Source organism: Hyaena hyaena, unplaced genomic scaffold (genome assembly GCF_003009895.1).
Source record: "Hyaena hyaena isolate Hyena2069 unplaced genomic scaffold, ASM300989v1 scaffold_137, whole genome shotgun sequence".
In the NCBI taxonomy this organism is placed as follows: domain Eukaryota; kingdom Metazoa; phylum Chordata; class Mammalia; order Carnivora; family Hyaenidae; genus Hyaena; species Hyaena hyaena.
The window spans coordinates 1,254,120-1,275,488 of NW_024080769.1; the positions used below are offsets into that span (position 1 = coordinate 1,254,120).

The 21,369-nt window shown below is 43.3% G+C and overlaps 1 protein-coding gene across 3 annotated transcripts in view; it reads right to left on the minus strand.

The window, feature by feature from the left end:
• Positions 1-433: 433 nt before the first annotated feature.
• Positions 434-21,369, minus strand: part of PEAK1 (pseudopodium enriched atypical kinase 1) — a 308,018-nt gene continuing 287,082 nt past the window's right edge. For all 3 annotated transcript variants that reach the window (XM_039238166.1, XM_039238163.1, XM_039238164.1), the window contains one exon: positions 434-4,049. In XM_039238166.1, coding sequence (XP_039094097.1) covers positions 2,886-4,049 — 1,164 coding nt within the window. In that variant the 3' untranslated portion in view covers positions 434-2,885. The remainder of the gene's footprint in view (positions 4,050-21,369) is intronic.

A 21,369-nucleotide genomic window follows, 5' to 3' on the forward strand; every position in this document is an offset into this window, starting at 1 on the left:
ATGAGATTAGATTGACTGAATTTCATCATTCTGGAAAAATATACCAAGGACCATCTGACGTAGAACTTCTTGTCGAGAAATACAGTTATCTTGTCTGTTCTGCTCTAACCGGTAACACCCCTTTCCCTCTCTCCCTCACATTCCTCAGCCATCACTCAGAGAAAATTAATCTAGCTCCCTGTCTCTGGGAAGCCGGAGGCCCTTCTCGGACTAGTTGGCATTCATCTTTTGGCCTTCACAAATTTGAGTATAAAAACGGTACTAAACAAATCTGATGTGAAGGAGGTGCTCGGTTTACCAGTGCTGTAAGATGACGGTAGTGGGGTGTGTCCATGCCTATAATACTATAAAGTTGAAATAAAGAAGACTGGATCCAAGTCAAACAGAAAAAAAAAAAAAGAGAGAGAGACAGAAGAAGAAGAAGAAGAAGAAGAAGAAGAAGAAGAAGAAGAAGAAGAAGAAGAAGAAGGGAAACAAAAGAAGATATCTAGAGAACAAATAGAGGGACCAGGGAACATTCTTCATTAAATATGAAACCTCATTAAATAGTCAACATTCAAATTTACATGGGCAAGGCACCACGAGAGTGACATTGAGAAAGTGTCTCAATCTACAAACCGCCTGGGGGAGGGCCGGGGGGCGGGGGATGCGGGGGAATGTGCTGGCCGACATGGCCAGTGGTCTGTGTGCTGCTACTTCAGTGTATGATTAGGTGAGGAGTTATGTGCACACGGGCTATGCTAAGGTGGACTAAACACCAGTTGGCCAGGCAAGGCGCAGCCATGCCACAGGACACTGAGACAGGGCGGGCTGCTGGCCTGCAGCGGCATGCCCCTTCCGGGCCCTTCCTAGGGGCAGAGCCCTGCTCTCTGGCTAGAGGACGCAAGACTCCGTGGGCCAGTGAGTCCTCTTCCTTGGGAGTCCTGTACTGCCGGCCAGGAAGACAGGGGCATCCTTCCTTTGGAGCCTCACATGTCCCGTTTTCTTAAAACAAAACATAACAAAACCAAACCAAAGAAGATCACAATAAAATACATTCTCCTTTCTTGATCCTCTCTGATATAGGTGAATCATATGAAAGGCTGTTAAAAATGTTAAAAGTTTAGAAATTTCCAAAAGGCCACTAATGTGCTATCTAAGTAATACTGCACAATCAATCTTGGCTTTTAAGAAACTCTGTGCTGGTGGAGGAGGGCCCCAGAGCTCCCTTGCCGACCAGACGCAGAGAACATGCCCATCAACCCCGCCACAGGTTGCTCCCCTCGGAGGCCTGGCCTCTACTTCAGGCACACGCGTGCGCACCCACGCGTGCACACACTCGCACTGTCTGAGTGACTCTTGGGATTTCAAGGTTGAAGTAAACAGATACTCACAGTTTTGAAGAAAACAAGCACACACACATCACCTGCCACCCCACTGCCCGGAAGGGACACTCATCTCTTAGCGCAAACACTTGTGTGCCAAGGGAAGAAGGGGAGGGTTTCTGTAGAACTTGCTTCAGGTGAAGTTGCCACATGAATACTGTAATATACAGCTAAAAACAATACATACAAAAATTGCACATATATTCAGAGGAGAGGAGCACAGAGCCCACATGGGGTGCGCGGCTCGCAGGCACCCGCCCCAGCATTCGAAGTCGCTGCCAGCCATCCTCTAGAGCCATTTCAGGGAGCCGTGTGTGGTGCAACTGGGAGGCGGCCTCTTCGGCAAAGGTCAGTGTTCTGAGGAGGACGCCAGCGGTCTCATCACTGGCCTCCTCCCCTCTCCGGCTTCTAGTCAGCCTCACCGCCAGCGCCACGCCCTGCAAGCAGATCTCAGGGCTCGACTGACAGCTGTTGCATTCACGGCTGCTGTCCACGGCACTTGGTAGACTCGTCAGCACTGGCTACCGCTAGAAAGAAGCTGGCCAATTGCTGCTCAGGGGAGCACCGGAGGCCACGCTCACCAGTGCCGGCCGTCGACGCCGACAGCTCTGACAGTAATCAAAGACAGCACTTCCAACTAGTCCCCTGGTGGCCCCTAGGGAACTGCATGTGTGGAAATTCATCTCCTGGTAATCTGCCAGCTACTTATGAAATCTGAACGGTGAGGCACTGGTGACACCACCTTGGGTCAGTTCTGTAATGGGTCACAAGTGGCTGATAAACCCACACTTCATCGGCAAGTGGGGACAGAGTCGAAGTGAAGGAGAATCGGGCAGTGGCAGGAGAGGGGACCGTTAGGGCCATCCTCCCTGCAGTGCACCCACTTGCTGATAAGAAATGAAAACGCATCCATGACCCTTGGGTGGATGGATGGAATCTCTCCTTGTCTTTATACTATCTGCTGGAACAAAGGCTAGCGGCCTCGGAAACAAGACTGGGCTGATGCTAAGGAGGGCAGTTCTGCCTGGTAAGAGTCAGTTATTGATATTTGAAAGAAAAAAAAAATCTGTTATCTGTTATGAGAGCTTAGTGGATGATGGTAAGGACTGGTCAAATCTGTCTATTGCTAGTGAGAATAAATACTTGGTGTTAAAAAGACAGGTGGGCTTCAGAATTATGGAGGAGCGGGACACAGCTCACTGAGTTCATACTAAAGGAGCAGTCCCTTCAAGGATATATCTTTTCATTTTTTACCTGCACTTGGGGACAATTAGGGTGAAAGGTTTTCCAATGGAAGGCAACTGCACGGCTGTGCGACTGAATTTCTGCGTAGTGAAGACAGACCCAGCTTCTCACTCCATCTGGAACTGTGGATAAGCTTTCTGAGCGGACTCATTTTTCCTGGACAGGGATGGAAGGTCGGTCTCTCTTCCTTCCTTGGATTCTGTGCGAGTACTAGGAAGGGGGAGTGCATGGGCGACGTGAGGGTGAACACGTGAGACGAGCAGCGACCAGGATACACTAGCGGTGTTGCAGGGTCTTCACAATACAGCCGAGGGAGTCTGGAGTGGCGAAGGCCAAATACTGAGCACAAAGCCAGTCCTCAAGGCTGACCCCACCTTCCCTGTCCAGGGACTTCTCAGCAAACTTGATCATCAGCAGTGTTCGCTTGATGTCTAGCCAGTTTTGGAGCAGGGCGCTCCTCTGCGCTGGGCTAGGAGAGGTGGTGAAAGTCTGGAAGAGATCCTCCCGGGGGCCCCAGAGTAGACACTGGAGGATGCCTTTGGCGTCTGAAATGAGGATCCGCTCAGACGGGTTGGGGTTGAGGAGGCAGCTGGCCAGCTGCTGTAGGCCCCGGGAATATGGGGAGCGGAGTGGGATGCGAGGCAAGTCCGCTCGAGTGTATTCTTTTTCCTTCAGCTCCGGGTTCTCGTCAAAGGGGTTGGGCAGGTGCAGCATCTCATAGATGAGGATGCCTGTCTGGAACTCATCACACTTTTTATACTGGGTGGCTGTAATGATCTCTGGAGCAAGGCGGGACTGGTCCCGGAGGATCTCGGGGTCCACCAGGTGGCTCTTCTGCTTGGCCTGAGAGAAGTTGCTCACTATGAGCCTCGTGGGGCAAGATGAGGTGGGGCTGGACTCTGCGGGCCCAAGGCCCTGGGTGCTTCTCCCTGGCTGGTAGTGGACAAGCAGCAGGTTCTCCAGACGAAGATCGCAGTGAGTGACATGGTAGGGTTTGAGGTGCTCAAGGCCAGAGCACAGCTGTAAGAGCAGCAGACACACTTGTCTCTCATACACATCGGGGCTCTTCCCGTGCTGGGCCAGAGAGTCTCGCACGAAATCAGCCACAGTGAGATAGGGAACCTCTCTGGTGATGACCACAACATGGCTTCTCTGCTTCCTGCTAATGACGCCCTGGCTTTCTTTCTGCGATGACTGTGTTTCGCAGCCGGGCTCTGGGCTTCTCCCGTCAGTTTCTCCTTTCACCTCTTCTTCAGCCTCTTTCATTTCATCCTCTTCCTCTTCAGTGGCATCAGGATCCTCCCAGGGAAGCAGACGATTAGGGACTTCAGCAAGGAAATGACCACAGTCCTGCTGGATGTTGAAATGGATGGCCAGGCTCTGCCGGACAGCCAAGCTGTGATAATACTGCTGAGACTCTTTAGCTTTGCTCTTACAGATCTGAAAGAAGCAAGCAAATAACAATATAAAGTGCACACTTTCATAACTGGGCTTAGATGTGTGAAGGAAGATTAATTGGAAGGAACAAACAGTGTTATAGTGAAGTCTTCAGAAAGGGCCTTGGTAGTCCTTTGCTGAGTGACAGTAATAATTGCAGTAACCATTTCTTTCTTTCTTTCTTTCTTTCTTTTTTTAATGTTTATTTAGTTTTGAGAGAGAAAAGAGACAGAGCACAAGTTGGGAGGGGGCAGAGAGAGGGAAACACAGAATCCGAAGCAGGCTCCAGGTTCCGAGCTGTCAGCACAGAGCCTGATGCGGGGCTTGAACCCACAAACTGTGAGATCCTGACCTGAGCTGTAGTTGGTGGATTAACCAACTGAGCCACTCAAGTGTCCTGGCAGTAACCATTTCTTACGGCTGTCTACATGCTGAGTACTTGATGTGTTTTATCTGTAATCCTTACACTAACCCTTCAAAGTAGGCCAAGTGTTTAAGAATTTAAAACAACAAACAAAAAAAGCCCAGGGCTACCAGTCTGCAAACCTAAGTCTGTCTAACACCAAAGTTTGCTTTTTCTACTATACTTTGTACCTCATCTAAAAAATAGAACAACCAAAAATAATTCTTCACCTACATTTTGTAGAGGCTTATAGCCCAGACTTACATAATAGCTCAATAAAGTGGGCCAGGATAACTTATTTTGTCACTGGTCAGGAGAGTGACACACACTTGGCCAGGTAAAGTGTGGGTTTTCCTAATTTTCAATCAGTGTCATTGCGATGGTCACAATTCAGGCATTCATGGATGACAGGCAGGCGAGAGATAAAGGTTTGAGGGAATCATTGGTCTGATCTGCTCAGAGCAAAACCAACATGTCAATGGCAGGACTTTGGGTTGCAGGCTTTCCCTTAACGTTAGGCCTTATTGAAAGGGCAATATTTACGTAATAAGGGCTTTCAGAAAGAATTTTATTAAGTGGTTGTGGATCATGGGAGAGTTTTTTGATGGCAAACACCAGCCAACATTTCTACATACCAAAGCAACTATTGTTATTTCTAGTCTTACAGGGTGAGAAAAGCAAAAAGTAAATAAAAGCACTCCTAAATGGATGATGCTTGTGACAGGGGGCAGAGAAGCCGACCGTGGAAGACTCAGTCCCTAACACTAGTTCGCAGACCCTGACAGCTGGGGCAGCACAGCTTCTCCACGAGCCGATTCACTGGGAAGTATGTTTTCTGTCCTCAGCAGGGACATGCTGCCCTATTTCACGGTACCCAAGCCTTCCAGCCACAGGCACTCACACTGCCCGTTTGCTGCAGTAATACAGGAAAGAAGCAATTTGAAAAAAAGATTTGCTAGCAATTTTTATTTAAAAAGAAAAATGTACATTTTCTTGGGAGGATGCTGATGAGTCTCCAGTTCTGAGAAACAGCATGCTCTGATTTCCATTCAAATAGATTTAAGGAAAGTATGAACTAGGTGATAAGGATTAAAGAGTACACTTATCATGATGAAAAAAACTGAAAAAAAAAAAGAAAAAGAAGAAAAACAAAAAACCGCCCAAATGGCACCTGGGTGGCAGAGCGGGTTAAGTGTCCGACTTTGGCTTAGGTCATGGTCTTGAGGTCAGTGGGTTTGAGCCCTGCCTCAGGCTCCATGCTGACAACTCAGAGTCTGGAGCCTGCTTTGGATTCCGTGTCTCCCTCTCTCTCTGCCCTCCCCCACCTCTCAAAAATAAGCGAACATTAAAAAAAAAACCCAACCCACCCCAAACAGACCAAAGATAAAGGAGTATCCATGGGGGAGCAGCATCCGTTTCTCATTCACTATATTTATACAATTTATTATAATAAGTCTTTTTTTTTTTTTTCTCTCTCTCTCTGTCTCTTTCGATGGGAGGGAGGGGGAAGAGGGCTGAAAACAAGTTTCTTCAAGTCTTCTACCAGCTACAGCTATCTCATCTGGTCTTGAAACAGAGATAACCCCAGGCAGAGTTCAAGTGCAAACATATATCTTTCAGAAAATATTATCTTTGGAAAGCTCTCAAAGTCTCAGTACACTCAGTATAATATATAATCCTATATTACTCATCAATCACGGCATGAATTCTTTCTATGCTATACTGTTGGCAATATTTCATATTTATGTGTCAGCAGGTATTTAAAAATCCTATACTAGTCATCATTTAGTTGTATAGGAGTTGGATATAGGATACAACACCATTAACCCCATTTCCAATTTTAATAATTTGTTCAATATCACACTATTGGCTGGAATGAAAGTTCAAAGGTCCCAACTCCTTGGTCTTTGAAAAGTCAATATACTACTGAGTTTAGCTGAATGAGTTTAGCTACATTTTAGCAGTCACGTTATAGAAAGGACACTCACCAAGGAACTTGGCAGGCCTGGGATTTAGTCCTGCCACTAACTGTGTGACCTTGGGCATGTCACCTAACTTCTCTGGGTCTCAGTCTCCCTAATAAAGGAGACAATATAAAAAAATCCTGAAACCTACCTCATAGAGTAGCTGTGAGGATTAAAGGAGACCAATTCTATAGAGTTGATCTGTAAATCTCAAAGCTGCACAAATGTAACACTGACAATGACTAAGACCTACAGATGTTAAAAGTGATGTAATACAGAATCCTCATCTTTTCCAAACAGAGACAGCAAAACAGAAAAATACATCTTTCTTTTTGAGTGCTGAGAGCCACCTGCCCCAGCAGTAACATTCTGTGACCACAGGTTTGGTAGAGAAAAGCCAGAGAGAAGAGCTAACGTCCGGTACCTCTAGGCTGGCATCAGCCCTGACAAGCAAGTCAAACTGGCAGTATGTTCTGGTCCCAGTCAGGCCAGTGTAAGGCTCTCTTCTCTCGATGTTTGGTCAATCAGTAGTTTTTACTATACTAGGTTGCACTGCAAAACACCTGCCACTCTGTGGTTTGGCATTAGAAGCAGAGAAGATACTCCCATTGTGACTGCCAGTCTCCTCAGGTTATCCTCATGGTATTTGCCGACACGCAGACACACATACTTGTATAAGATTCCCCAGAGCAGTGTGAGTAGACAATGAACATGGGCACTACAAGAAGAATTTATGTTTAGTTTCACAGATCAATTTGAGATAAAGGTTCAAAGTGATTTACAAAGAAGAAATGATAAATTGTTCAACCAATTTGGAAGCTCTGAAGGAAAATGGCCTGCCTGGAGAGCCGACCGGGGCAGGTGGCACTTCCTTATCTCTCCATCTTACAATATGTAGACAGGCCAAAGAATAATGGGTCACTCTAGTTGAAAGGGCAAAGGGAAAAGGGAGAAGACTGGAGTATGATAGAGGGAAACAAAATACTAGGCCTTCTAACTGGTTCACCACCATGAAAACATTTACAACCAAAATACAGACCAATGAAGATTTCTAAAATAGGATTTCTTATATGATGAGTGTCTCATAAATCTTTATTATGGAGCTTTGTGATGATGTTAATTTAGGTAGGAGTATTATATTATTCCATGTACCACATAGTAGCCATTTTTCAATTAACTTGACTACTTTAGTGTTTTTTCCAAAAACTCAAAATGACCTGACTTCAGATGATAAATTTCTAGTCCAAAAGTTATTTCAGAAAACAAGCTACTCTTTCTAGAACAAATGGACAGAGTTCTTCCTGCTGGTTGTTGTTTTTACCTCCTTCTCTTATTTTCTCTATCCTACAACAAAGTGACTTCCCCTTGGCCTCCCATTCTCATTTATTCCTTGAAAGGAATTTACATTGCTTCCCTAAAAGGGCAGTTGGCTTGAACTGCAGGAATTTCCAAAGAGATTCCACTCCCCAAGAAGAATAATTTCCACAGGACTTCTGGGCTCCCCCAAATTTTGAAACAGGAACAGAACAGAAGCTGGAACAGTCTCATACCTTCATGTAAAGTTCTCTTTTTTAATGGGAGAAAAATCATCTCATATTTGTTTTGACTCTGTAGGGACAACCTAATTAAACTGCCACCAATTCTGACAGATTCTGTGTCAGAAAGTGTACCATCTACACTTTCCTAGTGGGAAGAAAAACCCCACGAGAGCCTGAGCCGCAGTGACACTAGAGGGAGCTGTCACATCACCATCCAGGAGTCATTTCTGGGGAAACTACAGCGAAGCTAGGCTGGGGATGGTGGGATCTTGTGAAAGAAGCCATACGTCTTCTTTCTGGACAACTTACTGCTTCTATGAAGGGACAATGCCAAATTCAGGCAAAAGGGGCACTTTCTGTGAAAAGCACCAACAGGAAGAGATACCTGTTCTGGGCAAAGTGACCCTGCTGGCCTGCTTGCCCACTGAGAAGGCACACCTTCTGAGCTACTTCTCCAGAGGAAGCCAGAAGAACATCAGAAGGGAAAGCCAGCCCGGGGTAGCTACACACCCACCAACGGGGATAACACACTGCCACAAAAACAAGGGCTTGGCGGGGGGAAACTGAATGTCTGAGTTAATAAAGATGAGTAAGGACAGACAAGGAAAACGAAAAGTATTGATTCATAGTAACAGCATTCAGACAAGTATCTCATGGCTCCTCAGCACTTTCCATCTGTGAAAAATTGTGAAGCAATCTAGTCAGAGCCCCAAATATATATATATTATAATATATAATCTTTATATATTAAGGCAGCAGAGTGGGGAGGTAGGGAAAAAGGTGGACGTTTGGTAACACAGGAAGGAAATGGCTAGGAAATAAATCAGTTGTTGAAGAGAGTGGTATCCATTCTCCTTTGACTCTTCTTCCCAAAGGAATGCTGTTGTTTCCGGGGTGGGGTGGGAGGGGATCTATTCGCTCTCCTATTTTCTCACTGACACACTCTCTTCAGCAAGCTCGTGGCTTCAAACATCTTGATGTATTACTGACTTCCACACTTGTAACCCAGACCGGTCTCGGACTTCAGACTCATCTATACAATGGCCTACTTGATTTCTCCTCCTGTATGTTGCACACCACAGACCCTTAAACTCAGCAACACCAAACCCACACTCTTCTTCCCACCAAGCCTCCTGTTTTTCCAGTACTTCCTCTCTTGGTGAATGGTGCCATTATCCATCCCAACATCTGGCTAAGAAATCGAATTCACTCAGAATTTCTCCTCCATCTTCACCTGCTACATCTAATTAATTATCAATTTTAATTGATTCTCTTCCCAAATAACTTTCAAATTATCCTGTTGTCTCCACTATCTCTTGCTACCATTATCACCTGTCAGGACTGCTACAAAAGATTTCCAAGTGGTCTCCCTGTCTCTAATGTGATTCCCCTCAAACGTACCTTCCACATGGCCATTAGAGCCACCTTTCAAAAAAATCAGATATTGCTTGCTTATTTAAAATTCCTAGTGGCTCCCCATTATCTTCACAGAAGAAAAGTTCTGGCCTAGCTTCCTTTCCAGTCTTATTTCTCACCCCTCTTTCACTTTGGCCATATTGAACCACCAGCAGCCAGTCCCCTGGCTTCTTCTACCTGCCAGGTGTTCTCTCTGATCGGGGCCTCTCTTCACCTCTCATCTGCCTGAGGGATTCCTACTTACCCTTTCAAAGCCATTATCATGTGTCAGTTCTGTCAAGGTGAGAAAGTACGACTACCCTAAACCTCCTTTCTGTGTTTCTTGTATATGTTTCTATTACTACAGATATCACACTTTTTTGGTCTCAGGAGCAGATATTTCTATCAGTAGGGCCTACCAGAGTAAGGCGCATTGCATATGCTCAGTATGTCTGTACAAAATACTGAGGAATGCTACATCTGATGTGGTATAGCCACAAGGTTATTTACTCAGAGCAGCTAGCATATACACAGCTTTTATGAAACAGATGGAAGTTGGTAAGGTGATGGGGAGGGGGCAATGGCAGACTGATCTGAGTAAGGAACACTCATGACCTGACTAGGCAAATGCGGAACCTCTGGACAATGAGGGCCGTCTGCCGAGTCCAGGCTGTCCTAGCAGCTCAGTGGTTTTGCACTGCACAAACCTACACAAAACGACAGTGCTCCTCATCATTCCATTCAATTTTCTCTCCTCTTCCCCAAAGAAAGCAATCATTACAAAACATGGATGGACCCTTCAAAAATATTCCACGTTAGCTTTTATTTTTTCCATTGATGGGCTCAGTCGGCCTAGGATGCCTTCAGCCCACTTCCACTTTATCAGCAGGGAGTCTCATTTCCATCTCACACCACATGTTTTACAGTGCCTCAGCGAACCTTAAGTGAGATGGGTGTTGCAGGGAATGAACTGTAGAGGAACAAAAGTGAGGAACACTGAAGATCACACGCACTATACCGTCTGTGCTATTTTGTCACCTTACACAAAACACGACTGCAAATGGGAGACAGCACAGAATGAAAACTTGTAAACTCACAATAGATATCCAGTATTTGGTACAACCTTGTTCCAAGAATACAGGCTGATTACTCAGTGACCTCAATCTCTGATCTACCTAGAAGGAGTATTGCTTTACTTGCCGTTACAGAGCTAAGATCCCCACACACTTAATGCTGTTACAAACATATTAAAAATGGATTAAGTATTTAAAATATAAGTGCCATCTGGGCCCCAGGTACTCAGGACTCCATGCTGTAGGAATCTGCTATGAGACCTGTCAGGTAGGCCAGGTAATTTATAGCTTGGGTTGCTGCAAAACTGGTCATCTGCCCAAGAAACCCATTTTGGAGTCTGGAGAGAAATTCAAAACAGCCACTGTATAAGATTTTACTATTTGATTTGTAGCATGTACCCATTAAATCTTTTCATGCTCCCACTCAGCATGTGGATCAAAAGGAAATCACTTGTGTTTCTGAACTAGTAATTTAGGCTGACAGAATGACGCCCAGGATGTTCACATTAGAGAAACTGAAGGACAGAGCAGTTCAATAACTGACTCAGGCCCAGATTAAGAATCAATTAATTTGAATCCCAACTTATAATTCCCACCTATGTTTTCTCACCTCATTAATGAAAGCCATGGCTTCCTTTTTCTACTAGCCAATTCATTTTGATTCCAGATATCCACGAGTACCCCAAACCCGTCCTTCCTAACCCAAATCCCAGTTGAGACTCAGGACCTTCTGTATGCATTCAGCCCTGACATGAAGTGGGCACTGACCTACAGTGGCTATGGGTATGCATAGTTGGCCGCTGGTCAATGGCTCTCTGTGCAGTTTCAATGTTGAACATATTTGTACTGAGTATGAAAGTGGAAGTGGTTTCCCCTCTATATGTCTTTCCTTATTACTAAGCCAGTAATTAATTGCCTGTGTCTATAGCCTGAACTAGTTGTAAATTCCTACCAATCAGTTATTCCTGTTACTGCTTTTTCATTTAGTGTCTTGCTTTCTCAGCATCCACCCAAATGAGATAAACAGAGACTTTGGAGTCAAAATGCAATAAAATACGCTGCTGGTGTCCACAGTGCACCTCCACTAATTACAAGCTTTTAAAAAGATTGTTGGCATAGGTAGGGGCATCTGGGTGGCTCAGCCGGTTAAGCAGCTGACTTTGGCACAGGTCATGATCTCAGTTTGTGGGTTTGAGTACCGCCATTGGGCCCTGTGCTGACAGCTCAGAGCCTGGAGCCTGCTTTGGATTCTGTATCTCCCTCTCTCTCTGCCCCTCCCTAGCTTGCGCTCTGTCTCTCTCTCTTAAAAATAAACATTAAAAAACAACAAAAAAAGAAAGGAAGTAGCCCACAGTTACAACAGGGATGTGCACATCTTCACAAGGCTCTGTGAGCTTGTTCCTTGAGAACAAAGACTTAGACTCCTTTAAAAGAGAAGATACATACAACCCCATATTAGAAACTGTTGAAAAAATAAGGCAGAATTTTATACTTCTTGCTCTGTGAGATTTTAATCATCTTCCCCAAAGTAATTTCATCCAAATTTCTTATGTGGTCTCATACAGCAGCATTTATTATAAAATGACCTCAGAAAAGCTGTGAAAAAGAATATCCCATTGAGACTGAGCCAGAATTGTACTGACTGGCCATTCTGCTTATAGGTAAACGCCTATCATTTGTCTCTTCAGGGATAACCCCCGAGGCATGGCAGGGCCAGTCCACTGCTCAGGTCTGATTTTAATAGGACAGGCTCCATGTAGGAGTCAGAAGGCAGCGTGCTACGGAGATGGTGACCCTATGCAACTATAATTATTATCCTCCAGCCTCGGCTTCCTCCTGTAGACGATGACGAATGGCGAGTGCTGGCTCTTCTAAAGTTGACTTGAGTCTACTTTGGGGATCATGTGTTTAGTCAGTGGCTACCCAGATTCTCTGAAAGGAGGAAAAAGCAAGGTGGACTCTATTTAGAGTAGGGAGGTTTTAAGTTCAGGTTTAAATTTGTGTTACATTTTATTTAGAGAACAAGGAAGTTAAGGGCTGGAGGCCAGCCAATATGCAGTCCACAGAGACAGGTCCGACTTGCTGGGTGGTGGCTCACCAAATGGTGATGAGGGGATAAAAGGAGACATGAAAGAGACGGAAAGAGAAGTTGAAGGTTAAATATTGTCTGGGCATCAATTTGGCCAAGGAAAACTTCACCAAAACACTTAAAAAAGTAGGCTGTGCTCACTGCCTCCCTGGTCTATACTCTAACTAACTGGCTGCAACTGGTATCTGCTCCCACTATTGCTGAGGTGGTATTTTCTTGAGGTTTACCAGAGATTGAACTCCTGCCTTCTCCTTATTCTGCTCAAACTTTCTGCAATTCTGGATTCTGACCGGTGGGTCCTTGCCCTTTGCTACTTCTTTTCCTGTGCTCCTGACTGGGTCACCTAGATGTGTAGACCTTTTCTTGATGTTATAGACTCTGCCACGATAACAGCATACATTCCCAAAGTTTGAACTAAATCAAGTCTACGAGAAGACTGAGTAACCATATTTCTTGTCTCGATCTCCCTTTTGAGTAGCACACCTACATTTTTATCTGGCTACAGCGTTTCTCTAGCACTGCCTGTCCGAGGGGCCTGGTCCACAGAGAGCTCCCCTTCTGCCTTTTCTGACTTTTATTTCAGTTGGTGGCATCCTCCTCTTCCGGGGGCGGTCACTCATCCTATAGCCAGCCTTCCACCAGACAGGGTCCTACCAGCTGTTTCAGCCCTTCTACCACCTGCCCCTTCGTCCTCACTGTCCAGGGGGCTCGGCATTATTTACCTTGACTACTGCAACAGCATCATGACTGGCTTCCCTACTGGACTCTTCCATCATAGTTTTCTTCCAAAGTCATTTCACTATAGTTTTTTTTTCTCCCCAAATCACTGATCTTATGTTATTCCCCTGTTTAAAAATCCTTAGCGGCTTCCCATAAAACACAAAATAAAGTTGGGGCACTTTAAGTCGGGGCTCAGTCAGTTAAGCCTCCAACTTTGGCTCACGTCATGATCTCACTTTTTGTGAGTTTGAGCCTTGTGTCGGGCTCTGTGCTGACAGCTCAAAGCCTGGAGCCTGCTTCGGATTTTCTCTCTCTCTCTCTCTCTCTCTCTCTGCCCCTCCCCCATTCACACTCTGTCACTCAAAATAAACATAAGGACCCCCCCCAAATAAAGACTAACTTTTTGAACTCATCATTCAAAGCTTTAAATGTGGTCCCAAGTCTTTCCACAGCCAAATTTTTTCAATATTCTCTCCCTGTACTGTGGACCAAAAAGGCCCTTATTTTATTGGCCCTGCGTGTGATAGTGTTAACAATGACTTATTTCATCCATTAATTGTCATAAATCTTTACATTTCTGCATACCACTCTGAACCTTCATTATAATCTGTCTTGTTTAAGAGTTGTATATGCCTTTGTCTTTCCCACTGGAATATAAGCTTCTTGAGGGTGAGGCTTTGTTTTGTTCACATGTACTTCTGTAAATCCACACAGATATCACCATTTTTTATACAGTAAATTGTTTGCTAAAAGGTCAAGAAATATTTATTGAATGCCTATTATGTACACTATACTATTTCAGATAGTATATAATGCTATCTAATGCTAAATATATTAGATTAACATTATAGTAAGGATAAATGGATTGAAAACTATGGTCCTTGCCACGGGGAAGCTCAAGTGTAATAGTGGGGAGGGGAGGCAGGTGACTTTAATTGTATAATAGTGCTGTATAATCATACAATTGTAGCATGACAGTGCAGTGACAGAGAAGTCCACTAGGTATAGAGTGGTTACACAGAGAGGTGCTGTCAACATGTTCTCAGAACATCAGAGAAGCAAATTCACAGAGCTGGATTCTTTATGAAAATATAGGAGCTTTCCAGGCACATGAGAAGAGAGTGGAGGAATAAATAGGTACCATTTATTGGATGCTTTCTTTGTGCCAAGTGATGCTCTGAGCACTATATACATCACTGTACATATTGACTCCTGTAATTTTTCACAACGGCTTTAGGAAGAATGAATTATTTTCTCCATTTTACAGATAGATACTGGGCTCAGAAAAAGGCAAGTAAGTGGGCCAAGGTAATACAGCTAGTAAGTTGCTAAAGTACAAACTTAAACTCAGGTCTGTTTTATCAAAAGCCCAAATTCTTTTTCTTTTCTTTTCTTTCTTTCTTTTTTTTTTTTTTTTGAGAGAGAGAAGAGCGAGAGCATGTACCCATGCACACATAAGTAGCAGAGGGTCAGAGGGAGAGGGAGAGAATCTTAAGAAGGCTACATGCACTGTCAATGCAGAGCCTGATGTGGGGCTTGGACTCATGAAGTGCAAGGTCATGACCTGAGCTAAAATCAAGAGTTGGTCACTTAACCAACTGAGCCACCTGGGTGGCCCTGAGAAAGTATATTTCTAGTGAAGACCCCCAGGTGATACAGAAATAGGTCACTTGTAGAAGACAGTGCTGTTCCCAGAAGCACAGTCCAGACAGAGGACTAGTATGTGCAAGGCCAGGTAGCATGAGAGAGAACTACTCATGATTTGTGCTAGAGGATGAAAGTATAGGGATGAATAACTAGGGATACTGCCTTCAAGAAGCTCAGTGTCAAATGATCTAAAATCTCCAATTCCTTGTGTGTGTGTGTTTTTTTTTTATCGAAAAGGCATCATGACACCATTTAAAAAAACAAAACAAAATCAAAATCACCTATAATTATCACCATTTTATCAGAAATTATTTGCATATTACCATTTTGTAGGTCAGTTTTTAAAAAGTTATGATCATACTATTTGGTATTCTATTTTCATGTGACATTTTACAAAAAATGTTTTTCATGATTTTATAGAATCTTCATAATTACCACTTAATGGCAAACACTCTACTGGACAGTACCATAATTTATTAAATTGTTTCCTTAATATCAGACACCCAGTTTGTTTCCAATTTTTGGCTGTGCTAAAAATCCTGAGGATGCTGGCATTTAGTAGTTTTCTCTCCTAATTTTAAGGAAAAATGTTTACATCTTTTAAGTAATGGGAAATAAAACATGTAAGGGCAGAACTTACCTAAATATACTCAAACCAGGGCCTAATTTTAAAGACGAATAAAGAGCGGTCTAAAAAATGTTGAGCATTTTATAATTAATAATAATGCATTATTTAATATGTGCTATATAGTTGGAAAGGGGTTTCACTATATAAAAACATATGCATTAGAACAATCTTATTGGGGGGGGGCGCCTGGGTGGCTCAGTCGGTTAAGCGTCCAACTTTGCCTCACGTCATGATTTTGTGGTTCATGAGTTTGAGCCCCACATTAGGCTCTATGCTGACACTTGGGAGCCTGGAGTCTGCTTAGGATTCTGTGTCTCCCTCTCTTTCTGCCCCTTCCCGGCTTGCACCCTGTCTCTCTCAAAAATAAAAATAAACATTGAAAAAAGAACAATCTTATGAGGTAGGTAGAGCAGGTAGTATCCATTCATGTGAAAACCAAAAGAGGTGACGTGACTTACTTAGGGATACACAGAGATTGATTTTGAATTTGGACCCATGTCAGCTAACTCCAAATTGACTTTTCTTTATTATGTGTTGTGATAATGGCAATTCAGTTTAAGACCAATACAACTAATAAAGCTATTCACACTGAAGGAAAACAGAATAAAGCTATGTAATGGATTGTGTCCTCCCTCCATTTCCATCTTGCAGCCCTAACTCCTACTATGACATACTCTTTCCCCTACTCTAATCCTCCCACATGAGGACACAGTGAGAAGGTAGCTGTCTACAAGCCAGTAAGAGAGACTTCCAATCTGCAGAATTGGGAGAAAAGAAATTTCTGTTTAGCCATCCAGTCAGTTTTGTTACGGCAGCCTGGGCAGACAAAGATTTTAGTACTGAGGAGTGGAGTACCACTGTAACAAACACCCAAAACTGCAGAAGCAGCTATGGAATTGCGTAGAAGCGACAGAGTTTTGAGATTTATGACAGAAAAAGCCTAGATAATCATGAAGAGACTATTGTTAGAAATCTGAACATTAAGGGTGATTCTGGTGAGGAATCAGATAGAAATGAGAAACATGTTTTTAGAAACTGGACAAATCATAAAATGACAGAGAACTTAGCTAAAGTGTTCTGGAATTTTGTGGATAGCAGAACTTGTGAACAACGAAATTGCTGAAATTAGCTGAGAGATTTCTAAGCAAAGTGGTGAAGAAGCAGCTCACAGTAAAAATGCAAAAAGGGAGGGAGAAGTTGTAAAAGGAATTGTTAAGCAAAAATGAACCAAGACTTGAAGATTTGGAGAATTCTCAGCCTATCTATACTGCAATAAACAAGAAAGCTGGTTCTAAAAGGATACTAAGGGGCATGGCTGAATAACCATTTGTCTACAGAGATCAGGGGTATGGCTCATGGATTTAATCAGTCATCTCAGGAGAAGCCAGAACTAGAGAGAGGATTCTACCAGCAAAACCACTGCTAGTTTGAACTAAAGGGACAGAGAAAGCAGGATGGAGTGAAGGAAAGTTGTCAGACTCCTTGGAGTCTACATGACTCGTCCATGGAGCATTCGGCTGTGAAGGTGCACTATTCTTTAAGGAAAGGGAAGAACAACCCTGAAGGTGTTTCAAGAGATTGTCAGGGCTGTTAGTCCCATCACAAAGCTAAGAGACAAGGCTGCTTCCTCCTGGGTTTCAAAGGGTAGGGCTGCCTCGGCAGAGAACCATGTGGATGGGGCCTCACAGAAGGCAGTGTGGGTAGGGCCCTTACAAAGAGCCAGAGGAGCATGGTGCTTAGCAGAATCATGGGAATAATGCTGCCACCCCAATGGGCCTGGAGGGTACAGTGCTGAATCAAAGAGGATTATTTGTAAGCCTTCCTATCTAATAGAATTTGCCTTGCTAGGTTTTGGACTTGGTTGGGACCTATCACCCCTTCCTTTCCTCCTATTTCTCCCTTTTAGAATGGGATTGTCTATCCTACACCTGTCCACCATCATATTTTTTAAAGTTGAAGTATAGTTAACATTGTGTTATATTAGTTTCAGGTGTATAGTATAATGATTCACAATTCTATGTATTATTCACTGCTCACCACTATAAGTATACTCTTAATCCCCTTCACCTATTTTTCCCATCCCCCACCCCAGCCAGCTCCCCTCTAGCAACCACCAATTTGTTCTCTGTAAGAGTTTTCTGGTTTCTCTCTTTTATCATCTGTTCATTTGTTTTTATTTTAAATTCCACATATGAGTGAAATCATATATTTGTCTTTCTCTGTCTGACTTATTTCACTTAGCATTATACTCTCTAGCCCCATCCATGTTTTACAAATGGCAAGATCTCATTCTTTTCTATGGTTGAGTAATATTCCACTGGTATATCTACATCTTCCTCATCCATTCACCTATTGACAAGACACTTGGGTTGCTTCTGTATCTTGGCTGTTGTAAATAATGCTACAATAAATATAGGGGTACACAGATCTTTTCAAATTAGTGTTTTCATTTTCTTTGGGCAAATACTCAGTAGTGGAATTACTGGCCACCATTGTATTTTGGAAGCACATAACTTGTGTAGTTTCATAGGGTCACAGCTAGAGAAGAAATCTGCCTCAGGGTGAATCAGACTCTGAGTTAGACCCATATCTGATTTAGATGATACTTAGATGAGACTTTGGACTTTAGACTTTAGAGCTGATGTTTGAATGAGTTAAGACCTTGGGGTTTGTTGGGATGAGCTGAATATATTTTGCATGGGATAAGAACATGAATTTTGCGGGGGGGGGGAGGGGGTGGCAGGGACAGAATGCTAGAGACTGAATTCTGAGTCCCCAAAATTAATATGTTGAAGTGCTAACCCCTGTGATATTGTGATATAAAAGAAAAGGTCATTCAGATAACCAGAATATATTTCTCAAATATATATGGTCTTCATTCATGGTTCTTTACTCACACCTTCCCAATCCTTGGAATTTTGTAAGTATTAAGAGTGACAAAGGTGTCTTTTATTATGTTCATAAGGTGACTCATGGACCCCATTGAAAGAAGGGGCTGGTTGCCAGGGGAACCAACCTCATGATTGAAGGGTTGCAACTTTCAGTCCCACCCCAACTTCCTTGGAGGGAATGCCTGGAAGTTGAATCAATAGCCAATCATCAGTGATTTAATCAATCACGGCAATGTAATAAGCCCTTCATAAAACCCAAACAGACAGAGTTTGAAGAGGTTGGTAAACATATGGAGATTTGGGGAGTGTGGTGCACATGGAGAGAACGTGGAAGCTCTGTGCCCTTTCCCTACACTTTGCTCTATGCACCTCTTCTATCTGGCTGCTCTTGAGTAATATCCTTTTATAATAAGCTGGTGGTCTAGTCAGATGCTCCTTTGCATTCTGTGAGACGATCTAGCAAATTATTCAAACTCAAGGAGGGGGTTGTGGGAACCTCTGATTTACAGCCAGTTGGTCAGAAGCACAGGTAACAACCTGGGCTTGTGACTGGTGTCTGATGTTTGTGGAAGGGGCAGTCTGGTAGACTGAACTCTTAATCTGAGAGACATGGTGCTGTCTCCAGGTAGATAAGTTGAATTGAGGTGAATTGTAGGACACCCTTTTGGTGTCTGAGAATTGCTTTGTGTTGTGTTGGAAATTGAGTCTCTGAACTCACAATTTAACCCCCCATTTGGACCATATTTGGGGATAGGGCCCACAGAGAGGTAATTACGGATATCAAGGAGGGGCCTGCTATGGATTAGTATCTCTATAAGAAGAGACATCAAAGACTTCCAGCCCCTCTTGGTGATGTATGGACATAGGTAGAAGGCAGCCATCTCCAAGCCAGAAAGAGAGCTCTCACTAGAAACTAAATCAGCCAGAACCTTTATCTTGGGCTTTCCAGTTTTTAGAACTGTGACAAAATTAATCTCTGTTGTTTAAGCCACCCAGTCTGTAGTATTTTGTTACAGCAGCCTGAACAAACTAAGACAACAACCAAAGTAAGGATCTTAGGACTCTTATCACTGCAGTGGACTTGGCACTTAAGGGGATACCATCCTTTGGCTTTCAAATTGCTGGATTCTACCACTTATTTCCTTTTGCCATGTTTTAAAGACCTTTTAGTCTCTTCAAGAGACAGTCACAACCTGTTAGCCTACTCTAACAGGGAAGAGATATTTTAAGAAGACAAAGAGTAAAAACTTGTTTTTGTGAGCCAACTGCTGGTCTCTTTGGCTTACCTCTGCAAAGGTAGGGTTCACAGTGTCCTGGTAGTTTATTCCTCTAAGGTTGTACAATCAATTGGGTACTTCTAGAAATGCCCAACGGTCTTCAAAGAGACATTTATATTCACCATTTAGTGTAAAATATCCTTTCCCAAACCTGCCAACAACTCCAAGTATATAAGCACTTGCCATCTGTTCTTTGGAGATTGCTTCTGCATCATTACAAGCAAAGAAATCAATACTAGACCATTGATTTGGGAAAGACACAAGATTGCATGGCAATAATACATAAAGTTAGTCAAGCCCTACTTCTCAATTGTTTTGAAAGAACAGATAGTTCAATGCTCCTTTCTGAAATAGGTACTCATCCTGGATTGGTGATCTTGTAGCAATAAAAGTCCAAGATAGATGAGGCACCATAACCCCAATTGACTTAACAGCTCTTGAGTGCTACACAGAATCTCAAAATGCTGTTTTAGACTCAAGAGTCATGTATTAACTAAGATCCAGCTCCCCTCTCTGCAGTCTATCCCTCAGTTTAATTTACAAAGTATGGGCTGGGGCCCAGGGTCACTCTGCTAGCACCACCAGACAGTTAAGTGGAAAGGGCACTGCAACTGCAGAGAGCAGTTGAAGGGCTGCTCCAAATATGTATTCTGTCTTGATAGACAGGTAAGGCCAATTGTTTACCTTATACATTAATTTCCTAAGACACCATCTGGTCTTTCCAAGCCAAATTAACATGTAAAAGTCATTTAGATATGTTAATTGGTTTTGAACCAGGAAATAGAATCAATAAAAAGGGATTATGGGAATGGAGAACATTATGCGTTTACCTAGAACTTTGTGTTTTAAAAAGCTCTTTCACATGCATTAGCTCTCTTGATCCTAACCTCTCCTACAGATTATCACTGTAAACATCTGAAAGAGGAGGAAATTGAGGCTCAATGATTGTTACCTTCTTAAGGTAGCCTAGGGAAGACACGTAGGGAGAGCAAAAGGAATGAATACTTATCAGGGATGCTTTATTCTCTTTTAGCCAACCAGACCCAAAGCTAAGGAAATTGAGAATAGCAACTTGTGACAAAGCTAAGTAGCAGAGCCAGAATCTGAACTCAGATCTTTTGGACTTCAAAGTCCATTCTCTACTGGGCTTTGGTTTAAGATAGCAAGGTGGGAAGACTCTGAACTCACCTCCTACCATAGGCACACTACCTACAGCCACATATGGAACAATTTCCTCTTTAAAAAAAAATCCAAAGGATGGCTGGGTGAGGACTACACATTGGGCGAACAAGAAGAAAACCACACTGACATGGGAAGGAGAGAACGGGACATAGTCTTGCCATAAAATCCACTCCTGATGCAATATCCCACAACAGGGAGAGAACTCAAAAACTGGAGCTTCTGAGGAGTGAAGGGTTTAAATCCTGTATCAGGCATCCTAACTTTTAAGACATACACCTAAGAGACAAGCCTCCAAAACATGTAACTTTGAAATCAAAAGGGCTTGTGTCCTGAAACCCACGAAACTGGCAATCTGAGAAACTGTTCTTAAAGGGCCTACATATGGGGACTTACTCACACAAGAGGCAGCTAACTGCCTGGCTTTAAAGTGGAGGAGGCTCAACTGCTTATATTAAAGCACGGGTGTGAGGGTAAAGCATAGGTGTGAGGGGCAGACTTCTAATCTAATCTGACACA